The sequence below is a fragment of the Salmo salar genome, chromosome 17, assembly GCF_965601325.2.
Source record: "Salmo salar chromosome 17, fSalSal1, whole genome shotgun sequence".
In the NCBI taxonomy this organism is placed as follows: domain Eukaryota; kingdom Metazoa; phylum Chordata; class Actinopteri; order Salmoniformes; family Salmonidae; genus Salmo; species Salmo salar.
The window spans coordinates 58,553,036-58,576,094 of record NC_138307.1 but is presented as its reverse complement, the minus strand read 5'-3'; the positions used below and the strand labels follow the sequence as shown (position 1 = coordinate 58,576,094).

Sequence of the window (23,059 nt, the reverse complement as noted above, 5' to 3'; positions counted from 1 at the left end):
CGAAACTGTGTCGAAATGATAATGGACCTTTTTTAAACAGTTTATTGAATGTGTCCAGCTCCCTAATAATCACGGAAATTAAAGGTAAACAGGGTGTATCAAAAATGACAAAAACGATGGATAGAGGACTATATTTTGCAAATGTAGATGGTGAGGTACAGTAACATAACCAATTTTGCGGCCCCAGGGAAAAATGAGTTTGACACCCAGGCCATAGAAGAAGTCAATGCGCACTCCCCTGCGCGCCTCCGCGAGAATATTCGCCATTTTGTTTCGAAAATATGACCGAGTTTTTCCTGCTTTAGCTTGTAACAGGCTAGCTTTTCAATGTATGTACTGTAGAGAACATACATAGATATTACGCGTAATAATATTGAATATACAAGGTACACATGTGAGGCCTGTCCGTTGCCACATCGCAAGAGAATAATATCCGTGTCACCAGGTTGACAGATACTTTGCTCGTACTGCTCGTCAGCCTGAACCATCAAAACAAATCACGTTTGGCTAGTTCGCTAACTAACGTTAGCTAACTTCTAGCCATACAGACGAGTGGATTGCAAACTTTGAACAACACGGTAAGTTTCTCGGGACCAACGTTGGCTAACTAAAGCGGGTGAGTTATTTGTGCTTGGCGACTTAAAATACCTGGTTAAGCTATCAGTACCTAGTTTAGTTAGCTAAATAGGGTTAGCTAGCTTTTGCCAATTTAGTCAGCTAAAGTTATGCTAATGTTAGTTAACGTTAGCTGCTAGTTATCGGACTCGGAGAGAAACTAACGCCGACAACCAGCCCTTTAACCATCTGGCGACAAAGTTGATGATAATTTGCTCAAGTCCTTGTACTAAAGCTAGTTAAATTGTATGCTAGCGTTAAGTTAGCTAACTACCTGGATAGCTAGCGGCTCAGGATTCTCTCCGCCTTTGACTGTGTCGAATCCCTCTGGCTTAGCCAATCTACTTTGCTAACTGAATTAGGTTGCTTGCTAATGTGTCCTAGCTAACTAACGTTAATACTAGCTGACGTTAGCTGCTGCTGTTCAGACATTCGACGTTAGCAAGACCAAAAAGAGAGAAGTGAAGTTCGTTCAAGATCATGTCTTGGTTGCAAGAAATGTTAACTAACTAACATGTTACTTCCTGCATTCGTGAAGGTATACTTGTTGCGGAAAATTCCACACCGTAAAATTATAGTTGTCTAGAAACAAATCGACGGTCTTGGAATTTCTATCCATTGAACGAACAAACAAACTCAACCCCGTTTCCAACTGCAGGGCAAGGGTTTGGCACTGGCAGCTTTAGCTTATAAATAATCAATGTCAAATCTCCAAGTAGTGAATAGAAGTAGCCAGCAAGTACTACTGTAGTGACTTGTGAAGTAAACAGAAATGTGAGCTTCCAACACTCAGCAGTTGATGTGCATTTCTTGCCAAGGCCACCAACATATCATTTTACAGTTCTACAGAACACTTGTCCCTGCATTGTCAGACAAGGAGTGATAGTAGACCCTAAAGGGTTCTTCATCTTGCAAATGTTTTTTACATTTACATTTTAGTCATTTAGCAGACGCTCTTATCCAGAGCGACTTACAGTAGTGAATGCATACATTTCATGCATTTATTTTTATTTTTGTACTGGCCCCCCGTGGGAATCGAACCCACAACCCTGGCGTTGCACACACCATGCTGGCGTTGCAAACACCATGCTCTACCAACTGAGCCAAAGAAATTATCAATACTGAAAAGTAGAATTGGGGGAGTGTTGAAGTGAATGAAACGATAATATAAATAAATGTTTACATGAGACAATACTACAAATAATATACACTTTGACAACTGAAGCAATGATACATGTCCATTGGAGAGTGGGGGCAGGGTAAGTATACTGCCTGCATCTAAGTAATGGAAGCGGGGAGAAAAGGCTGTGGCTGAGGTCCTTGATAGGCCTACAGACAAAACAAAATGGTCATGTTCGTAATAAAGCAATTCTCCAAAACCAACCACATCTTGAATCCTAGGTATAAGGTGGCAACAAGAAAGAGCATCTTAAATGAGGCTCCCTGTTGCTACTTTTGTTAGCAACTCATGGAGAAGCACACCTGCAGGTGCTTAGCAGTGCAGCCAACTGAGACTGATAAGCACCTAATTAGGAAATAGGAGAGCCTGGCTATGTCCCAATTATCTTCGATAGCCTCCTTTCCCAATCAACTCTCCTTCATAACCACCGATCGTAGTAGACTATAAGTTTCCACCATTTTGCTTTTGCATATCTAATCAGTGGTCATGAAGGTGAGGAAACAAGGAAAGGAAGCCATCTACGATTTGTGACAGCCTGCCCTCTGTTTTCTCTGTCTATGCTGCGTTCATGTGTTATCAGAAATTCCTAGTTCCGACTGGGAAGTTACACTTAAACGACCCTCCAAGTCTGAATTACAAGTGGAGAAACTCTGAGAAAGTTGTTGTGGCGTTATTGACAACTACAACCTTATAAATATGGATAAAGAAGCTAGATTGACCATATTGTCAATGTTAAGCAAGCTAGCAAACTTTTATTATTACTAATGTTAGCTAGCTTATCAAGCTAACTAAAATCTTGTTGGTTGACGAATTGTTCCGATCAAAAAGCACATGAATGAAACAGTTGTATATCCGACATCACAACTAGGAAATAGGAATGTCTGACGAGTGTGTGAACGAACGCTGCATTACTATGCTGCCCCATAAGCCACTTGCTTTGCTTAAAACCTGTTGAGGAACGCCTCACCAATATCCAATGGTAGAGCGTGGCGCGAAATACAAAACCTTAAAAATGCTATAACTTCAATTTCTCAAACATATGACTATTTTACACCATTTGAAAGATAAGACTCTCGTTAATCCAACCACATTGTCCGATTTCAAAAAGGCTTTACAGTGAAAGCAAAACATTAGATTATGTCAGGAGAGTACCCAGCCAAAAATAATCCCACAGCCATTTTCAAAGCAATCATATATGTCACAAAAACCCAAACCGCAGCTAAATGCAGCACTAACCTTTGATCTTCATCAGATGACACTCCTAGGACATTATGTTATACAATACATGCATGTTTTGTTCAATCAAGTTCATATTTATATCAAAAACCAGCTTTTTACATTAGCATGTGATGTTCAGAACTAGCATACCCACCGAAAACTTCCGGTGAATTTACTAAATTACTCATAAACGTTGACAAAATACATAACAATTATTTTAAGAATTATAGATACAGAACTCCTTTATGCAATTGCTATGTCAGATTTTAAAATAGCTTTTCGGCGAAAGCACATTTTGCAATATTCTGAGTACATAGCTCAGCCATCACAGGCTAGCTATTCAGACACCCGCCAACTTCGGGGCTCACTAAACTCAGAATTACTATTAGAAAAATGGTATTACCTTTGCTGTTCTTCATCAGAATGCACTCCCAGGACTTCTACTTCAACAACAAATGTTGTTTTGGTTCCAAATAATCCATAGTTATATCCAAATACCTCCGTTTTGTTCGTGCGTTCAGGTCACTGTACAAAGGGTAACGCGCGAGCGCATTTCGTGACAAAAAAATGCAAAATGTTCTATTACCGTACTTAGAAGCATGTCAATCGCTGTTTAAAATTTTTACGCTATTTTTCTCATAAAATAGCTATAATATTCCAACCGGACAATGTTGTATTCATTCAAAGAGGAAAATAAAAAAATGGCGAGGTCTCGTGAACGCGCATCTCCAGTCTCTCTGTCACCAGGCAGTCCACTGACAAACTGTGCTGCTGTTATCTGCCCAGAGACAGGAGACGCGTCAATCCGGTTTCTGGAGGCTTTAGAGAGCCAATGGAAGCCTTATAAAGTGTCACGTAACAGCTCAGATACTGTAATTTCGATAGAGATGCAACAGAAGGACTACAAATTGTCACAGGCCACTTCCTGCTTGGAATCTTATCAGGTTTTTGCCTGCCATATGAGTTCTGTTATACTCACAGACACCATACAAACAGTTTTAGAAACTTTAGTGTTTTCTATCCAAATCTACTAATTATATGCATATTCTAGTTTCTGGGCAAGAGTAGTAACCAGATTAAATAGAGTACGTTTTTTTATCCGGCCATGAAAATACTGCCCCCTATCCACAACAGGTTTTAATGACAGGCTACTGTTGGGTCATAGCATCCAGTTGATTGCTCTTAAACCATTGTTCCTCTTTTCATCATTTACTCTTTCAGCCAGTGGACTGTTTTGTTGAAGAGGTCCCTGGTGAGTTTTATTTTAGATGAGAAGTCAAGTTTGAGCTTTTTCCTGTGTAGCATCCACAGGGGAGCTCTCGGGGTTATTGTTGCACTAGTGTGCTCTGTGTAAATGTATGCCAGATGGACGCTCCCGCACGTGCAGGATTGTCCAAATAAGAGGGAAAAGTAGGAAACACTTTGCTTTTCTTTTTCAGACCCATTCTTGTGTTGTGTGGGCGGCCAGTCAGTGTTATATTGCACCGGCCAGCACATTCGTCTTTTGTTGACTAAGCAAGTTGGTTTGATTTTTGTCCCTTCCAACATGTCTGAATAATGGTCTTGATAGGCTAGTTAGTGTGTTTATCATAGCAACCATAGCCAACAGATTTTTCAAAACTATTCTAATTTCCTGTCTATAGTTGTGGTTGCCTAGACCTATAGCTAGGTTGTTCAGTGTGAAATGCTGACGTCAAGAACAGTGAAGTAGCTAGAGCTAACCACAACCTTTTCACATTAGTGATGTATGAGTGAGGGTCCAGGAAAGGTATCTTTACTTCTGCATATATTTTAAAGCATACAGATAATGATATTCATTGTAGTAGCTAGGCAGCTAACCCTGCTAGTCAGCCCATTGTTCATACATTAGACTTCAGACAAAGTACTCATGCATTTGACCGTAATTGGTAGCCTGTGCAAGCCTATAATCCATTTCAAAATGCTTATCTCATTTCATAAAGCATTTGCGTAGGCCTAACAAGACCCAAAGCATGCATCTGGAATTTTGTTTAAGATTTTCCAGCCAGCATCTCTTAGTTGATGGTGTGCCTATTTTTCTGTGTGAGCCTCTCCATTGTTGGCCTAAATGCCATTCACTACTGTCGTCAAGTAATTAAGTTAGCTGGAGTTCTTTTATTGTTAGTGTTCTTGACGACACAACACTAAACGTTGCACATTTCACCGTTGTTAGGCTAAGTTGAGTTGATATATAACATTAGACTAGGCCTAGTTCTCTTTTTTTATTTTTATATAAGCCACAAGGCAAGTCAGGACAGGCCGTTGGCACATCAGTTCATTGTCTCATTCATAACTGAAAGCTAAGAATTCTATAGAAGCAGGTTGACTTAGGGTTCGGCTGCCCGAGGCTAAGATTTCTAAAGTCAAACCCCGCTACAGCTTTCTCACTAGCAGTCTACTAACTAGAAGGCTAGGTCATGATCCTATAACTAATGGCAGCCAGACAAACATATTTCTAGAAAAGCTCTGTTCAGAATCTTCCTTGTGATGTCGAGTAGTCTGGGTAAATCTGATGCAACACATGCATCTTGTGTTTAAAGATGACTATGCAAATACTGCTGCTGACTAATAATACCTTTGAGATCTGATGCAAGGTCCTATATGAATTTAATTATAATTTATTGTAACCCCATCCCCTTCTCTCTCAGGTTATGGTGAGCCTTTCAGTGTGTTGTGTACTAAGGATGCCTGTGTTCTAAGAGGAGACCCATGCTGATAAATGCCAGGCCTCGCCACGCTCTCTGCCGTCTGCACAAACACAAATGCCTGCCTGTCTGAGGGAGATCTGATTAAAGATACCCACATTTCTTCTACTGGTAAGCACAATTACTGGAGGTTACATCTCAAATGATATCTGTAATGAGTTTGTTGTTCATGTGTGGACAGAGCCAGTGACCATGTTCCTGCTTCATTGTTTTCATCCGTTTCTTTGTTTATTTCCCCTGTTACCCTCCCCTCCGCATGAACCTCAGCTCTTTTAATCTCCTCCTTTTTCTTCCTCTTCAATCAAAATCATTTATTAGATTTATTTTCATCTCAAAGCGATTCAAAAACAAACAAGCAAGCAATATCATCATGAGTAGCCTAGCTATAGTTGGCTAGGTCAACCAATACATCATCATGGGTAGCCTAGCTATAGTTAGCTAGGTCAACCAGTACATCATCATGAGTAGCCTGGCTATGGTTGGCTAGGTCAACCAATACATCATCATGAGTAGCCTAGCTATAGTTGGCTAGATCAACCAATACATCATCATGAGTAGCCTAGCTATAGTTGGCTAGATCAACCAATACATCATCATGAGTAGCCTAGCTATAGTTGGCTTGGTCAACCAATACATCACCATGAGTAGCCTAGCTATAGTTGGCTTGGTCAACCAATACATCACCATGAGTAGCCTAGCTATAGTTGGCTTGGTCAACCAATACATCATCATGAGTAGCCTAGCTATAGTTAGCTAGGTCAACCAGTACATCATCATGAGTAGCCAAGCTATAGTTGGCTAGGTCAACCAGTACATCATCATGAGTAGCCAAGCTATAGTTGGCTAGATCAACCAATAGAGGCCAAACCTTTGAGTGCATGCATCCTTTAAAGATGGAGAGGGACAGTTCATGGCTTGCTCAGAGGAAGGTAGTCAGGGAGATGAAGTGTCTGGTGATGATCTTGTAGAGGGCTACATAACCACCAGAAATATGCAGCAAAACTCAATGTTAAAAAACGAAACGGCTGATAATTATAGTATTTTTTGTTGTTGTTGAAAAACCATATTTAAAGGAGCTCTCTGCTTAGGCTGCTACTAGGGTGCCATGCCATCATTGCATCCCTCTCTCTCTGACTCTCTCCTACCTTCTAGGGCTGTGTCCTCTGTCCAAGCAGCCACCATGTTCTGGAAGTTTGACCTGCACACCACGTCCCACATCGACCAGCTGCTGGACCGGGAGGACGTGACGTTGCGGGAGCTCATGGAGGAGGATGATGTCCTGCAGGAGTGCAAGGCCCAGAACCGCCGGCTGCTGCTCTTCCTCTCCCAGGACCACTGCATGACAGAGCTGGTCAACCTCATCACCACAGAGCCCCCTGCTGACCTAGAGGAGAAGAGCCGCTTTAAGTGAGAAAGGGTCGCCCGAGGGGGAAGCGGGATGGGCTGAAAGTGGCTGCTCAACACACGTGTATACTATGTCATTATTGTAAGAGAATTTATGCTAAACAAAAGATACTTTTAATGAAATAAATATTCAAATACACCCTATGCTTAAGCCATCACGGACTGACCTTTCCTCTAAAGACCAGTTGTGCAAAGTGAAAGGGGCTTGTCCGTAACATGCTCTAACATGGCCTGGGTTCTATGCTCAGTGGATAAGTACCAACTGCCAAGTTTCAACCTAAGACCAGCATGCGTACACGCTATTACATTCTTTGTTTTCCTGTGATTCTCAATGTCTAACACACCGAGATCTCTGTCTAGAGTGAAAGAGCTTGTGGCTGTGGGGGCTTCGCCTTGTAACCGAGAGGTTGAGAGTTCAAATCCAGTTATGTCTACGGAGTTGTCATCTGCAGAGTTGGTTGAATGGCAGCTGTGATGATTAGAGGTAAAAGGGGCTGGAGCACCATGGCCACTTGATATTGAAATACAGATTTTGCCTATAAAAACTAAAGCCTTGTTCACATTGGCAGTTTGAAGTGACTCAAATCATACATTTTGTTTTGAATCTGTTCTTTTTCTCTTGCAGTGTGAACGGTCAAAAAGCACATGGAATCAGATATTTCAAGCCACATTTCAAACCACATTCGAAGGTGGTTTGAAATCGGCTACAAATCCGATTCATGGCCATGCAACTTGTCTGAACAGTCAAATCTGATTTATTTACCCTCAAGTGGTTTTTACTGTTATTTGGCATATCTTGTTGCTTGCTAGCTACTCAGCTACCACCTGTTCTTGTCAAAACTAACTAGCTTGTTAATTGTTTAGAAATGAGTGAATGTGCTAGAAAGCTAGCTAGTTGAGTGCCGTGGCCTTTTGAGGCTTTAAAATTGTTACTTTAAGATTTCTAACATTCAAAGCAACTGGGACACGTCCATGGCCGACGATGTGGTCATCTTAGCTTGCTACATAACTTTCAGGGATAGGACGCACCATCACCAATCAATCTACACCACTGTGCACACACCCGTTGTTACTATTACAACACCACTGCGCACACACCCATCGTTACTAACTAGTGAGCTAATGACTGCTGTCTGTGCATACACACCCGATTTGGTCACTTCTAACGTTTGAACAGTCAGTATTCCAAAACTGATTCAGCATTAAAGCCTACAGTGCCCACTTTTTGGGGAAATAATCACTGCTGTTCAGTGTTACGAAGGTGGGGGTAGGGGGGGTTTATCCCATCTGCTCATCACTCCCTTCCAACACCACTGCCCTCCAACCATTTGTGGCAGCCACTCCCCAAGAACATGAATAAAACCAGCAGAGTTAGATTTGAACCCATGACCATCAGTATGGGAGGCAAGGTTCTTACCCCAGAGCCACAACACCTTCACAGTTCATACATGCCTTTGCATATGATTGACATTGAGAATTGTGAAAGCACAAACACGACCAGTTAACTTTGAACCCACAACCATCAGTTTGAGGCAAGGTTCTTACTCCAGAGCCACTGAGTACTTCACTATACATGCTCTCTTTACACAGTTGAGGTTGAGTAGAACAAACAAGCACAGCCAGCTAGATTCAAACCTTTGACCCAATGCTTGAGGCAATGGTCTTACCTCATACGCCCCCAAAAATACACAGTTCTCTTCAAATATTTGATGTTGAGAATTGTTTAAACAAAAACACAGCTTGCTAGATTTGAACCCACAAGTTTAGACGTGAGGCCAGGTTGTTAATTCTCACCCGCTGTCTCCTTCAGGAAATGTGACATTTCTTTGAAAATATGTCAAATATATAAGTTGGAATTCAATCGCATTGCGGGTTATATAATAGGCATTGAGGCTTTTAAAGGCAATTTCGATTGAGCAGACATATTCAATTATTGCATCTCAGTGCAAGAGGAGTCACCACAGTCTCTGGTTCGAATCCAGGCTGCATCACATCCGGCTATGATTGGTAGTCCCATAGGGCGGCGCACAATTGGCCCAGCGTCATCCAGGTTTGGCCGGGGTAGGCCGTCATTGTAAATAAGAATTTGTTCTCAACTGACTTGCCCAATTAAATAAAGGTTACATTTTTTCTTTTTTTTTCTTATGCAGCTTTTACTGTGAATGGGATCTCTGCAAAAACGGAACATTGCCTTTAAAAGCCACAATGCCTATAACTCGTGATTGGATTGAATCCCGGATTTAGTGGGAGCCAAGATACGTTTATGAAGGCTTTAAGGTTGAAGACTGATAATTGACAGTGCAGAAACACTATGATGTTTTGAACTCTCAGCGTCATGAACTGGGAACAGAACTACCAGTGCCATGATGTATGCCTCTAAATGAGTTAATGTTTTTAGGTTGGTCCTTCTAATGTAACAGAAGAGTACAACAGGTGGCGTTGGGTTTGAAACATGATCAGAGATCCTATTACTTTACTATTCTAATTCCTAGTTCTATGCATGCCCTCTGAAGTAGCTTACAAGACACAAAGAACACTAAATAGGCCCTGTTTCCCAATAGAATCTTAAGGCTGAGTTAGGATAGGATCCTATGGTTCTAACAAAGAACTTAGCCTTAAGATACTTTTGGGAAACTGGGCCCTGATCTTGATTGGGTCTGTTAACATAGCATGCACAACGTGGTCTTCAGCATACTCCGTCCAATAAACATGAATTCAGAATTGACGAAATGAGCGTTGTCAGAATATTTCCAAGCATCGTAAAAGTTATATTTCAAGAATTAATAGACTGTACACCTCCCTCCCACACAGCCTTTCCTTAGACTGTTTCTCCCCCTCTCATCCTGTTGTCCCCCCGCTACAGGTTCCCTAACATCGCCTGTGAGCTCTTGACATCAGACGTGTCCCTCATCAACGACAAGTTGGGCGGGGACGAGTCACTCCTGGAGACTCTCTACCACTTCCTGGAGCAGGACCCGCCCCTCAACCCGCTACTAGCCAGCTTCTTCAGCAAGACCATCGGCAACCTCATCGCTAGGAAAACAGAACAGGTAACCTCAATGCCCAAGAAGTTATAGAGGTGGATAAAGAAAGTGTAAGGACCTACCTGGAGCTCACCAAATGTCTCTTGCTCCAGGTAATCTCCTTCCTGAGGAAAAAGGATGGCTTCATCGGCCTGGTGCTGAAACACATCGACGCCTCCGCCATGATGGACCTGCTGCTTCGCCTCATCAGCTGTGTGGAGCCTGCCCCCTTGAGACAGGAGGTCCTCAATGTAAGCTGCCACTGTCTGCCAGCTGTTCCTGTTCTCATAAATGTTGTTCAATTATAAATATAATTTCTTATTGATTTGGACGTCTTGTATTTCTCTCATTCATTCCCTGTCATACTTTTTCTTTCCTTATCTCAGTGGCTGAGCGAAGAGAAGCTGATTCAGAGACTCACAGAGCTCATCCACACCGGCAAAGACGAGGAAGTGAGTCATAGACCTTAGACTGATATTGCAGTATTCTCCTGGACAAGGCACGGCAGTTGATATTAACTGTCTGGTCAGAAGTATGAATCCTTTTTTATTTCTATTTTCCAGAGACAATCAAATGCGTCCCAGACGCTTTGTGACATCATCCGCCTTAGTCGAGACCAGGCCAATCAGATGCAGGAGAACGTCGAGGCCGACCCCTTATTGGCTGTACTAGAGTCGCAGGAGAGCGTAGCGGGGCTCCTGAAGACCATGTTTGAGGGGGAGAGGAGTGAGGCCTCCATTGTTAACGGAACTCAAGTGCTACTTACCTTACTGGAGACCAGGAGGTCCGGGTGAGTGGAACAACTGTTCTCTCTCCTCAAATAAACTCTCCCTCCCTCATCTCTTTCCATTGCCTTGTCCAGAAACAACCTCTAGCCACTTGTGGAGATCTTAAAAGGATATGATAGATTTAAGCAATATGTTAATACATCCACCTTGCCTTCTGATAGGCTGTCTGGATTTATCACCACATCTCAGATCTCCACAAATGCTTAAGGTAGGGGCTAGAGGTTGTTTCTGGACAGGGACCATCTCTCCAGCTATTTTAGCATGTGAACATCTTTTTCCTTATCCCTCCCTCGTTCTCTCTCGCCGTCCCAGGTTGGAGGGGCTGATGGATCTCTATTCTCAGGGATATGAAAGGTCTTACACTGTCAACAGCAGTATTCTACATGCCATTGAGCCCCATCTAAAGGACTTCCAGCAGCTTCTCCTGAATCCCCCCAAGGTAAGGACATACAGTATGGCCGTATGGCTGATCAATTTACAGTGGTCAGTGGGTACTAAGAAAGAAAGAGACTCAGTCATGAAACATACAAATAATACTTTTAGTCAAAATGTTCTTATTTGATTATGTTGGAGGCCAACAGACTGCAGTAGAATTCCAACCATAATTTATAAAAGTAACTGTTCAGGGTGTTTACCTCGGCTCCAACCATTAACACACAATTGAATCAACTTGTTCCAACACAGTTCTTCCTGTGTACGTTTGACTGTTGATGGACTGTTTAGTACTTGAATTGAACACAGTGTGTGTTTCTGTGTGTAGAAAAGTGCAATACTGACGACCGTTGGCCTTCTGGAGGAGCCGCTGGGGAACGCCCGCCTTCACGTGGCCCGGCTAGTGGCCGCCCTGCTGCAGACCAGCGCCCCCAGTGTCTGTCAGGAGCTCTGCAAGCTCACCACAATGGACCAGCTACTGGTGTGTCTGCACCGCCGGGTTTCATCAACTTGTCATTATCTCTTTCGCATTCATTCATTTGTTCACCCTCTTGAACTTTTATTTTATTCACTTCCTCTCCTTTCTGTCGTTCACACTCGCATTCTTGCTCTCTCTTGTTCTGTCACCCACCATCGGTCACCACGGTTCTCTCGCTCTTTGCTCTCCACAGGACCTGTTCTTCAAGTACTCATGGAATAACTTCTTGCACTTCCAAGTGGAGCTGTGTGTGGCGTCCATCCTGAACCACTCTGTCCCAGAGGAGCGGCCCATCCCGGGCCTCCAGAACCACGAGGAGGAGAAGACCTCGGCAGGCCCAGAGAACCAGGGGGAGGCAGGAGGTGAAGCTGGGGAGCCAGCGAAGTCCAGCGACCAGGTGGAGGAGATCACCCTTCACAACACCCTGGTGGCAAATGTAGGTGGCTTGGTAGCTCTGCGTTTATCTGTCTATGTGCAGTAATAGCTTAGTGTAAAACATCACATTTTATTTTCTTATGAGCCCTTCCCTACGATGCAAAAATGGTAAAATCAATCAATGTGCAGAGGTACGAGGTAGAGGCTATGTACATGAAGGCAGGGTAAAGTGACTAGGCATCAGGATAGATGAGAACAGAGTAGCAGCAGCATATGAGTGTAAAAGTGTGTGTGAGTGTTGTGAATGTTGACTATTTAGCTGTCTTATGGCTTGGGGGTGGAAGCCGTCTCGGAGCCTGTTGGTCCGAGAGCGTTATACATTATTATTCTGTTTTTATGTTGTCTCTGAATGTATTTATTTTTAATTTTACTTCCTCCCCAGCTCTTCCAGAAGTGTCGGTTGGTACAGAGGATCCTGGACGCCTGGGAGGAGAACGATCAAATACAGTAAGACATGTCAGACACTGAAATCTGTAGAACTGCTTTTAGTATTGTTTCATTACAGTGGTGGTATCTAACATGATAGTATTGTCTGTTAGATGTCATTAACCGGTGTGTGGTTTTGTCTCGCAGGGCGGAGGGCGGCGCTAGGAGAGGTAACATGGGTCACCTGACCAGGATGGCCAACATGGTGGTACAGAACCTAGAGAAAGGACCGGTCCAGTCCCAGATCAGTGACCTCATCAAAGGTATGTGTGTTTTTGATGAGCTGCCAGATTACCACTTCTGTATTCATAAAAGAATGTTCCACTGCCGGTTACTGTGCCTGGGTGAGTGCTCAGAGTTAGAACTGGTCTGTGATATTGCAGAGTTGCCAGAGGACTGCAGAGGACGCTGGGAGAGCTTTGTGGATGAGACCCTGAGAGAGACCAACAGGAGAAACACAGTGGAACTGGTATCAACCATTCAGTCACCATCCTCCGTGTCTCTCCAACACACATAGACACCCTTTTTTTCTTGCTCAATCACACAAGAATTCCCTTCTACACATTCTGTCTGTCATTTCCTCACTCTAATTCTCTTGTCTGTCCTGTGTGTCCCAGGTGAGCACCCATAACCTGCACTCCTCCAGTGAAGATGATGATATGGAGAGTCCCTTCCCCAACGATCTGTCACTCCAACAGGTAGGAAGCCACAGCACCACGGCGACACATTTGTCTGCCCATGAGGAAAGATCATTATTTCATGTTTCCCCCCCCAGGCTTTCTCAGACTATCAGATCCAGCAGATGACTGCCAACTTTGTGGATCAGTTTGGGTTCAACGATGAGGAGTTCAGTGAGCATGATGAAAACATCAAGTGAGTTTAGTCATCCGTTCCACTATTCCTTCTCCAATAACCAGAAATCAGCTTTGAAACAGACTGTACAGCAGTTTGCTATGACAAAGACCTCTGGGGGGGCTAACAGCTGCTGTTTGCATTAAACGCTATTTTGTTTCCTTCCTTTCCTAAGTGCCACATTTGACCGGATTGCAGAAATAAACTTCAATCTAGATGCTGATGATAATAGTGTAAGTTGTTGTATTGTTCTGTAATGTCTACCAGCTTCATTGTGTGTGTAGTGAAAGTTAAATGTTTACATGCGTTTCGCTCTCCCTGTGTGTGAATGCAGGCCAACGCTACTGCCTTTGAGGCCTGCTGTAAAGAGAGGATACGTCAGTTTGACGATGCTGAAGAGGAGGACGACATTTGGGAGGAGAAGGAGATTAACTATGCAACACAAGTCAAATCCAGAACAAGGTTGGTAAAAATTCAAGATCCAAAAACAAAGTAGGGGATGTTATGCCAATGTGTAGCTCTCTCCCTCGATTTTCTCTTTGTCTCATCAAACAGCTCTTCTTTCTCTCTCTGTGTGTGTGTGTCAGGTTTGGGGTGTCCCACACCTCAGAGAGCAGCTCCAGGAGCAGTCTGGAGAACGGGGGTCGGGAGCGGGACCGCGGGTCGGGCTCAGACGAGGATGACGACTCCAGACAGTGTGCCTCAGATCCAGGCAGCCTGGAGGAGAGCAAGGACAACACTCCCAGTACGCCCTGCAGTCAATCAGCTATTTGTAAACTATGCTTATTACCCATATTTACTCAATCAATTACAGTCATCATGAATGGTTTCCACTTTGCGAAAACCATTATTGTAGATTTTTTTCATCTTACCATGTTATCATGTGAAGGTCCAAGCTGGACAGCGAGTTTCGGGGAAGCTGGGGGTAACTCGTCCTCTCCAGGTCCTGCAGGCTGGGATTCCCCAGGGGGGTGTGGAGGAGACAAACAGGAGGCAGGTTGGGCCAACTTCACTGAGTTCCAACCTTTCAGCAGGTGGGAACCAAACACTCTCCATACAATTTTATATACATTTGATGTTAGTGTCTGGGATATTGTAACTTGTCAATTTATCAACATGTTTTTAGTAAGACCTTTTTAAATCACCAACATGAGACCTTGTTGATTACTTCATTGTGTGACATACCGAGTAGTGTGTTGTCAGTTCTCTGTACCTGAAGCTTACCTCCTCTCCCTGCAGCCCAGAGGCTGGCCCCAGATGCAGCTCTCCCGTAGGCAGCAGTGACGCAGACAAACAAGTCAAACCGGGTCTGGACAAGAGTGGTGAGTGTGGGATGATGGGAGGTTTGGCTTAGCTCCCCCTTGTGGAGACGGTCATTATTGCATTTGAGAACAATAAAACGTTTTACAAGGCTTTCATTACTTAACGCACAAGCCAAAGCGATAGTGATTGTGTGTCCAGGTGCGAGCCCCTCTGCCGGTGGTGAGTGGCCAGTGGGTGAGGGTAGGAAGGCTCCCCTCGTAGCCTCAGATAGCAGCTCCTCCGGGGGCTCCGACAGCGAGGAGGACGACAAGACTGCCGCCGCCGTAACGGAAACCACCAGCTCGGGCGCCAACAAGAAAGCAGAAGTCAAAAGGTTGGTTTAAAATGAGTTACAGTCTCGTCATACTCGCAGTCAATGCTAAATCATTTTCTGTAGAAGTCCACTCAAGCCTTAGTACCCATGTAAATAAACATCTATATTTGAAACATAACTACCACATTGAAGTAATTATACACTGGACTTGAACTGAAATGACTGGATTCAGAGTTTATAAATCCAGGGAGCTTCCCATGAACTATGAATGTGCTTTACTGAAGAGGAAGAATCACTAGCATTTTAAATAAGATTTCAAGTGGTTAAACTACCAAAATACAGTTTAACAGTTCAATTCAAAAGACTCATCACGTTTATTTTCTACACACACTTCTGTTGATGACTAACAAGAAGGGGGAAAAAACCTAACCTTTTCTCTCTGTGCTACAGTGAGGAGAACCCCATCCCTCTGGAAAAACTGTCCCTCACAGACACCCCCAAGTCCCCCCCAAAGGCACAGCTTGCAGCAGACACACCGCCAGCCTCAGCCCCCACCCCTCAGACAGACAACAAGTAGGTGCCAGCTCGTGTGTGTACAAATAATGCATGCTTGCACGTAGAGATCCCAGGCAGATCAAGGCTAAAAATATTCTAGCAACCCGGTTTCCTTTTCCAAACAGCCAGAGCCAAGCCACACATCTGGACATTGAACAATAGCATTGCTAGTTGCCAGCGTTGTGAGCCTGTAGAAATATTTACTGTGAACTCTAGCCTGCCAGAGAAGGGGAGGTGGTCTGCACTGTAGGATTATGTTATCACCCTCCACTCACTTTGTCTCCATCTTCTCTCTCCCCATCTTCCTCACTTTCTTAAATTGTGTGTCTCTACACCCTCTCTTCTTCTCCCCCCCTCCAGAGAGGATCCGCCCCAGTGCCCAGAGATGCCAGCAGTCAACGGGCCTGTCTGAGGGGCAGACAGTCCTAAACCCCAGACTGGTGTGACAGACTGTGCCATTTCCAGGGAGACCAACCCCTCCCAAATAACCTCACTGCAACCTACAGTGTTTTAATGAATCACGCTGCCATGTTATTGGACCTGGACACTGCCAATCAACACCAATAATGAGGAGGCGGGACGTGTAAAAGCAACCAATAGGCAGAACAGTGTAGAGGAAATTGTCTTCAAAGCCTTTTCTGATGTTGCTCATAAGTACGTGTGGTTTTAATGTAGCAGTGATCTTTTAAACAACCGAAAGGAGTATAAAGTTTTTTTCTGAAGGATTTGTTCTCATACTCTTTTCACAAACGGTTGGACGTGAGTGGATAGCACAGGTTAACTTAACGAAATGATGCCTCAACAATAAATACCTTTCTGAAATATTTTTCTCCTTGAGAGCTTAAAAGGCACTTATGCAGCCATTTTTACTGTACATTATAGGACAGTTAAGTGTTCTACCCTCAGCTCTGTTGGCCATCTTGTCTGTCTCTCAGATCAAGGTTTTTTACCAAACCTGTTTATTTTTTTTTTGTCATGGAAAAACATCTCTTTATTCTTGTACCTCACCAGTTCTCTGAATGTTTTAAAGTGTCCAAGGAAAAGGGTGGGTCAAGGAACACAGTTCTATCTTCTGCTCATATGCAATAATGACAATTAGCCATTTTATTTAAATCAACTTTGTGTTGTCGAAAGGAAGACTCATTCGGTATAGTTATGGGCCAACTAATTCAGATATAAACTCAAGGTTTTGATTTGTGTTATTGCATGTATAACCGGTTCTCCATTGACCTAGCTAGTGAGCTGAGACCTGATTGTATTTGACTGTTATTGCTACCCCCCTTAAAATCAACCAAACATGATCTACCTATATTCAAATATCTACATTTTAAAGTAATTTTACAAGCACCGTGTGTTAATGTTCCGTTTTTCCTAAACCCTTACAGGGCAGGAACTGCCTTTGCACCAGATAGGGGCGAAGGTCAGTGTTGGGTTCTGCTAAATACTTGATCTCTCTAGTGCAGTGGTTCCCAACCAGGGGTACATACTCATGACACCATAGGTCTACTGGTAAAATTCACATGAGGTGGGTACTCCGGGCAGAGCATAATTCAGCCAGTGTATTTAGTTGACAATTAGTGTGGTTGACCACACAAATGGCAAAGTCCTTGGAGATGTCACTGATCCAACAATGGCCTGGATGACAACCATAGTGCCATCACCTTCAGGCAGAGAGAGTGCATTTGAACATGGCATAGATGCATTGGTGTTTCCCTCATTTTGGGACTGTGACAAGAATGGAGGTGAGTGTCTTGATGCCAACTTGTTTCAATCTAAATATAAGTGTGAGCATAGAAAATATGCTTTGGTTTGTGAAAGCATCAGCTTTCCTCACACCCTGTCATCTCCATCACTTTCCATTTTGTGAACATCTTTAATAGTATGTTATCTTGCCTTGTTAAGTCTACAGTTCAACCCTAGATTCTAACTTGTCTGTAACCTGACAGCATTTTCTTCCAAAAAAGTGCATGTTCTAACTTGGCGAGTCAGATTTCTGTTTCTCCTGCCAAGTCTAACAGTGGCTTCAGGAAGGCTATATAAAGAGTTCAGAATGGTGATCCCTGACCATTAACCACTCCAGGGTGAGGCCCCTCCGGACAACCATCACCTGCATAGATATACACTGCTCAAAAAAAATAAAGGGAACACTCAAACACATCCCTAGATCTGAATGAAAGAAATAATCTTATTAAATACTTTTTCTTTACATAGTTGAATGTGCTGACAACAAAATCACACAAAAATAATCAATGGAAATCCAATTTATCAACCCATGGAGGTCTGGATTTGGAGTCGCACTCAAAATTAAAGTGGAAAACCACACTACAGGCTGAACCTCGGCAAGACGGAGCTGCTCGTTCCATGATCTCGCCATCACGGTTGACAACTCCCTTGTGTCCTCCTCCCAGAGTGCTAAGAGCCTCGGCGTGACCCTGGACAACACCCTGTCGTTCTCCACTAACATCAAGGCGGTGACCCGATCCTGTAGGTTCATGCTCTACAACATTCACAGAGTACGACCCTGCCTCACACAGGAAGCGGCGCAGGTCCTAATCCAGGCACTTGTCATCTCCCGTCTGGATTACTGCAACTCGCTGTTGGCTGGGCTCCCTGCCTGTGCCATTAAACCCCTACAACTCATCCAGAACGCCGCAGCCCGTCTGGTGTTCAACCTTCCCAAGTTCTCTCACGTCACCCCGCTCCTCCGCTCTCTCCACTGGCTTCCAGTCGAAGCTCGCATCCGCTACAAGACCATGGTGCTTGCCTACGGAGCTGTGAGGGGAACGGCACCTCCGTACATTCAGGCTCTGATCAGGCCCTACACCCAAACAAGGGCACTGCGTTCATCCACCTCTGGCCTGCTCGCCTCCCTACCTCTGAGGAAGCACAGTTCCCGCTCAGCCCAGTCAAAATTGTTCGCTGCTCTGGCACCCCAATGGTGGAACAAGCTCCCTCACGACGCCAGGACAGCGGAGTCAATCACCACCTTCCGGAGACACCTGAAACCCCACCTCTTCAAGGAATACCTGGGATAGGATAAAGTAATCCTTCTAACCCCCCCGTAAAAGATTTAGATGCACTATTGTAAAGTGGTTGTTCCACTGGATATTATAAGGTGAATGCACCAATTTGTAAGTCGCTCTGGATAAGAGCGTCTGCTAAATGACTTAAATGTAAATGTTCCAACCTTGATGTAATGTCCTTAAAACAAGTCAAAATGAGGCTCAGTAGTGTGTGTGGCCTCCACGTGCCTTTATGACCTCCCTACAACACCTGGGCATGCTCCTGATGAGGTGGCGGATGGTCTCCTGAGGGATCTCCTCCATCCGCCAACTCCTGGACAGTCTGGTGCAACGTGGCATTGGTAGATGGAGCGAGACATGATGTCCCAGATATGCTCAATTGGATTAAGGTCTGGGGAACAGGCGGGCCAGTCCATAGCATCAATGCCTTCCTCATGCAGGAACTGCTGACACACTCCAGCCACATGAGGTCTAGCATTGTCTTGCATTAGGAGGAACCCAGGGCCAACCGCACCAGTATATGGTCTCACAAGGGGTCTGAGGATCTCATCTCGGTACCTAATGGCAGTCAGGCTACCTCTGGCGAGCACATGGAGGGCTGTGCGGCCCCCCAAAGAAATGCCACCCCACACCATGACTGACCCACTGCCAAACCGGTCATGCTGGAGGATGTTGCAGGCAGCAGAACGTTCTCCACGGCGTCTCCAGACTCTGTCACGTGCTCAGTGTGAACCTGCTTTCATCTGTGAAGAGCACAGGGCGCTAGTGGCGAATTTGCCTATCTTGGTGTTCTCTGGCAAATGTCAAACGTCCTGCACGGTGTTGGGCTGTAAGCACAACCCCCACCTGTGGACGTTGGGCCCTCATACCACCCTCATGGAGTCTGTTTCTGACCATTTGAGCAGACACATGCACATTTGTGGCCTGCTGGAGGTCATTTTGCAGGGCTCTGGCAGTGCTTCTCCTGCTCCTCCTTGCACAAAGGCGGAGGTAGCGGTCCTGCTGCTGGGTTGTTGGCCTCCTCCACGTCTCCTGATGTACTGGCCTGTCTCCTGGTAGCGCCTCCATGCTCTGGACACTATGCTGACAGACGCAGCAAACCTTGCCACAGCTCGCATTGATGTGCCATCCTGGATGAGCTGCACTACCTGAGCCACTTGTGTGGGTTGTAGACTCCGTCTCATGCTACCACTAGAGTGAAAGCACCGCCAGCATTCAAAAGTGACCAAAACATCAGCCAGGAAGCATAGGAACTGAGAAGTGGTCTGTGGTCTCCACCTGCAGAACCACTCCTTTATTGGGGGTGTCTTGCTTATTGCCTATAATTTCCACCTGTTGTCTATTCCATTTGCACAACAGCATGTGAAATGTATTGTCAATCAGTGTTGCTTCCTAAGTGGACAGTTTGATTTCACAGAAGTGTGATTGACTTGGAGTGACATTGTGTTGTTTAAGTGTTCCCTTTATTTTTTTGAGCAGTGTATAATTAATAGATCCGTCATCTATTTAACCACATCCACCTTCATACTGGTTCTGTGTCTAACATAGCCAGGTAAAACCAACCTCATTCCCTGGTTGGTGCTGTGTCTTTGAACTCATGTAGCTCTAAAATTGAGAGCTTCATAAATTAACAGATTTAACATTTGTTACTTGGTGATAATCTTGGACTAAATAAGGACTTGAGACAAAAAGGACAAACCAGTGAAGTTTAAACCCACAGTGTTTTTGTTTTAATTCTAAAAAATATTACATGATTGACAGACCCGGCTCAGAAGGAAATTTCTAATTAGAAAAAAAAAAGTAAAAATAAATAAGGTTATATTATACTGATCTGATTAATGTTGTGGATATAATCTACCCAAATCAGGAGATTAGTAGACTGCAGAAAACGGGATGAGCTGGCCTGTTGGGGTGGGTGTGTGACATTTTAAACACCCCACCTGTGCAGGTAAGCAACTTAATGAGGTTCCGTAAAACTAGGGAGGCTAGTTCTTGCTCACACAATTTCCACTCTTCTTAGGGATTGATATTGGGGAAGGACAATGTAAAAAAAAAAAAGACATTGAGGGTTTACTTACACAGCACATTTTCCAAAAAGTAGTAGAATTAGTCACAACACAGAAATAAACAAATGGCACATTGGATTCCTAATTTAAAATAAGTGGTGCTTGAGGAACTTTTCTTACCAAGGAGACAAAGTTAAATAAATTACTACCATAAACGTTACATACAAATCTGAGTAGTATATACAAAAGGAGTTAGACACAAATCTACAATTCAAATTTTATGTTCAACAAGACAGCAGTATAACCATATTTTACACGGCAATGTTTGTGTTAAACGAGGAGAGTGTCTGTTTTCGTAACTTGGGGGCTCAAAATGAGGGCTAACCGATACTGCTCTGTAGCATAAAAAAAACGAACAATTGACTTAAATCGCAATCTCACAAATTCCAGCTAAACATATTCTCTCTACAAGGCTCTAACAGACATTGACTCCTATGTACAGGCTTAAGAATAGAATGTAACAGCCTCTAGCTAAAAACACTGGTTTAGACAGAAGAGCAGCGGCGAGAAAGTTGGGACTCGCTGAAGTATTACTGTTCACATAGATGCAGTTGTTCAGAAGCCAAGCTGTGACTCACAGACCACCAAACAAAGGCTGAGTAGGTGCAGAGAGTGATATCTTATGCTCGGACACATGCTTTTGAGACTTACAATGCTATTAATTGACTGCGTAATTATAGTTGGATTTGATTTATTTTAAGTGCCTTGAACACCACTAACGCCCCCCTCTGGTTAAGAACTATATTACCTGAAAACAAAATTGGTTGTTTAGAGCACATTCCAATCCAACTGTCTAATACTTGTCACATGTTAAAATCCACTGGCACTTGTATAACTGAAATACCATTTGTCCAACATTAAACCTGACCATAGAAACAGAGGGGGAGGTGGGGGGTCATATCCAGATCCAGTCTCAGCACTGTGCCATGTAAACAGACTAGTCATCCATCCCATAATCCCCTCTGCTCTGCCCACAGGCCCCATCAATCACCTTTTGTTTTTACCATTTTGTGCATAAATTAATCTTCACAAAAATATATCCCTCCTGTTCCTTCAGCATCCCTTAACATTCAACTGTAATAGTGGTTTGTATTTGATAAGAAATATAGAGGAAGAACTTTAGCTTGAGAAGTACAGCCCATAGCTTCTTGTGTAAACACTAATATTGTTCTGCGGATTTAGAATCTCCCACTGCCATTCTCCTGGTTTGATCACGAGGGCTAATAACAGCATATCACCAACTTCTCTGGGTGTGATAACGAGGAGGCCTGATCTCTCTGACCCAAAAATGTAACAGATCAGCTGTAAAAAATAGAAATCCTTCATAAACCGTTGAGAGGGCTCCCTTGGTGGTGTGTCTGGGGAATAAGAGACATCTTAGAGGAGAGGATCTATGTGTCCAACTCCTCACGGGTAAGATTCAGCTACATCAGGCAGTGACGGGGAAACGGGAGGCTTCAACGTTAGCTAGCAGGTAACCATGATGACTGTTCTGCACGATTCTGTGTTCTGTTGTTAAAGGAAACACTCCAATTCACTTCCTGTTTTCATGGACAACAGGCTGGAGACAAGGCTGGATAATGTAGTTCACCATTACTTCCTCCCTGGAGTGTTGAGGTGTGTGGCGGAATAGGAGTTGTAGTCTCTAGGAGATGGGAGGGTCTACATCTGCATGCTGGAGGCCCCAGTTAGATTAGTGAGAAACTGTCCATCTTCAAGCTCACACAAACTACATCATGCTTTCTTTCTTTTAGCTCCATTTTGCATAGACATCCAGCGCAAAGAGTGGTTGTACTACCAAGGTGACAGGCTGCAGCCAGCAACACGGTGAGACAAAAGCGAGTGGTCATTCAGGGACTTCTTTCTTTCATTTTTATAACAAAAACACTGAAACGTGACATCAGTTCAACACTACTACCGACACTGAACGGCGCTCAACTGTGGAAAGGACTCTCCCCCATCTGTCTCAATCCCGCCTCCTTCTGGAGAGGAACTCCTGTGATTGGCCAGCAGAGATGTCCATCGGGTGCCTCAGCATTGCTCATTGGTTCCTGGTTGGATAGTTCCTGTTATGGTGGAGCCGCGCATCTCTCTAGGCATCAGAGAGGCAGCTCTGAATACTGTCCATCCACAGCTGTGCGTTGGGGCTGTCCTGCGCACAGAAGTTATACACTCTTTTGGTCGTCTTGAGCTGCCGTAGAAAGAGAACGAGAGAGGTTAAGACTGTTTGACCGTTTTTATGTTACCGCATATATTTCCTTTTTA

The 23,059-nt window shown here is 44.0% G+C and overlaps 2 protein-coding genes across 14 annotated transcripts in view; one reads left to right on the top strand and one right to left on the bottom strand.

The window, feature by feature from the left end:
- Nucleotides 1–249: 249 nt before the first annotated feature.
- Nucleotides 250–17,052, top strand: LOC106576237 (serine/threonine-protein phosphatase 6 regulatory subunit 2). Of its 2 annotated transcripts, none has more exons than XM_014153298.3 (23): nt 250–578; nt 5,680–5,847; nt 6,889–7,143; nt 10,004–10,190; nt 10,277–10,414; nt 10,550–10,615; nt 10,727–10,953; nt 11,264–11,390; nt 11,712–11,864; nt 12,055–12,297; nt 12,679–12,743; nt 12,870–12,985; nt 13,106–13,191; nt 13,340–13,420; nt 13,498–13,595; nt 13,750–13,807; nt 13,909–14,036; nt 14,162–14,319; nt 14,464–14,608; nt 14,814–14,896; nt 15,036–15,210; nt 15,601–15,723; nt 16,066–17,052. In XM_014153298.3, the coding sequence occupies exons 3-23, from the start codon at nt 6,917–6,919 to the stop codon at nt 16,115–16,117; spliced, it is 2,736 nt and encodes a 911-aa protein (XP_014008773.2). In that variant the 5' UTR covers nt 250–578; nt 5,680–5,847; nt 6,889–6,916; the 3' UTR covers nt 16,118–17,052. The 2 variants fall into 2 exon arrangements, with proteins under 2 accessions (XP_014008773.2, XP_014008772.2); XM_014153297.3 differs by having other exon boundaries at nt 14,162–14,346.
- Nucleotides 17,053–20,435: 3,383 nt separating this feature from the next.
- LOC106576236 (myotubularin-related protein 5) overlaps nt 20,436–23,059 on the bottom strand; it is a 73,664-nt gene continuing 71,040 nt past the window's right edge. For all 12 annotated transcript variants that reach the window (XM_014153285.3, XM_014153291.3, XM_014153288.3 and 9 more), the window contains one exon: nt 20,436–22,985. In XM_014153285.3, the coding sequence (XP_014008760.1) occupies nt 22,887–22,985 (99 nt within the window). In that variant the 3' untranslated portion in view covers nt 20,436–22,886. The remainder of the gene's footprint in view (nt 22,986–23,059) is intronic.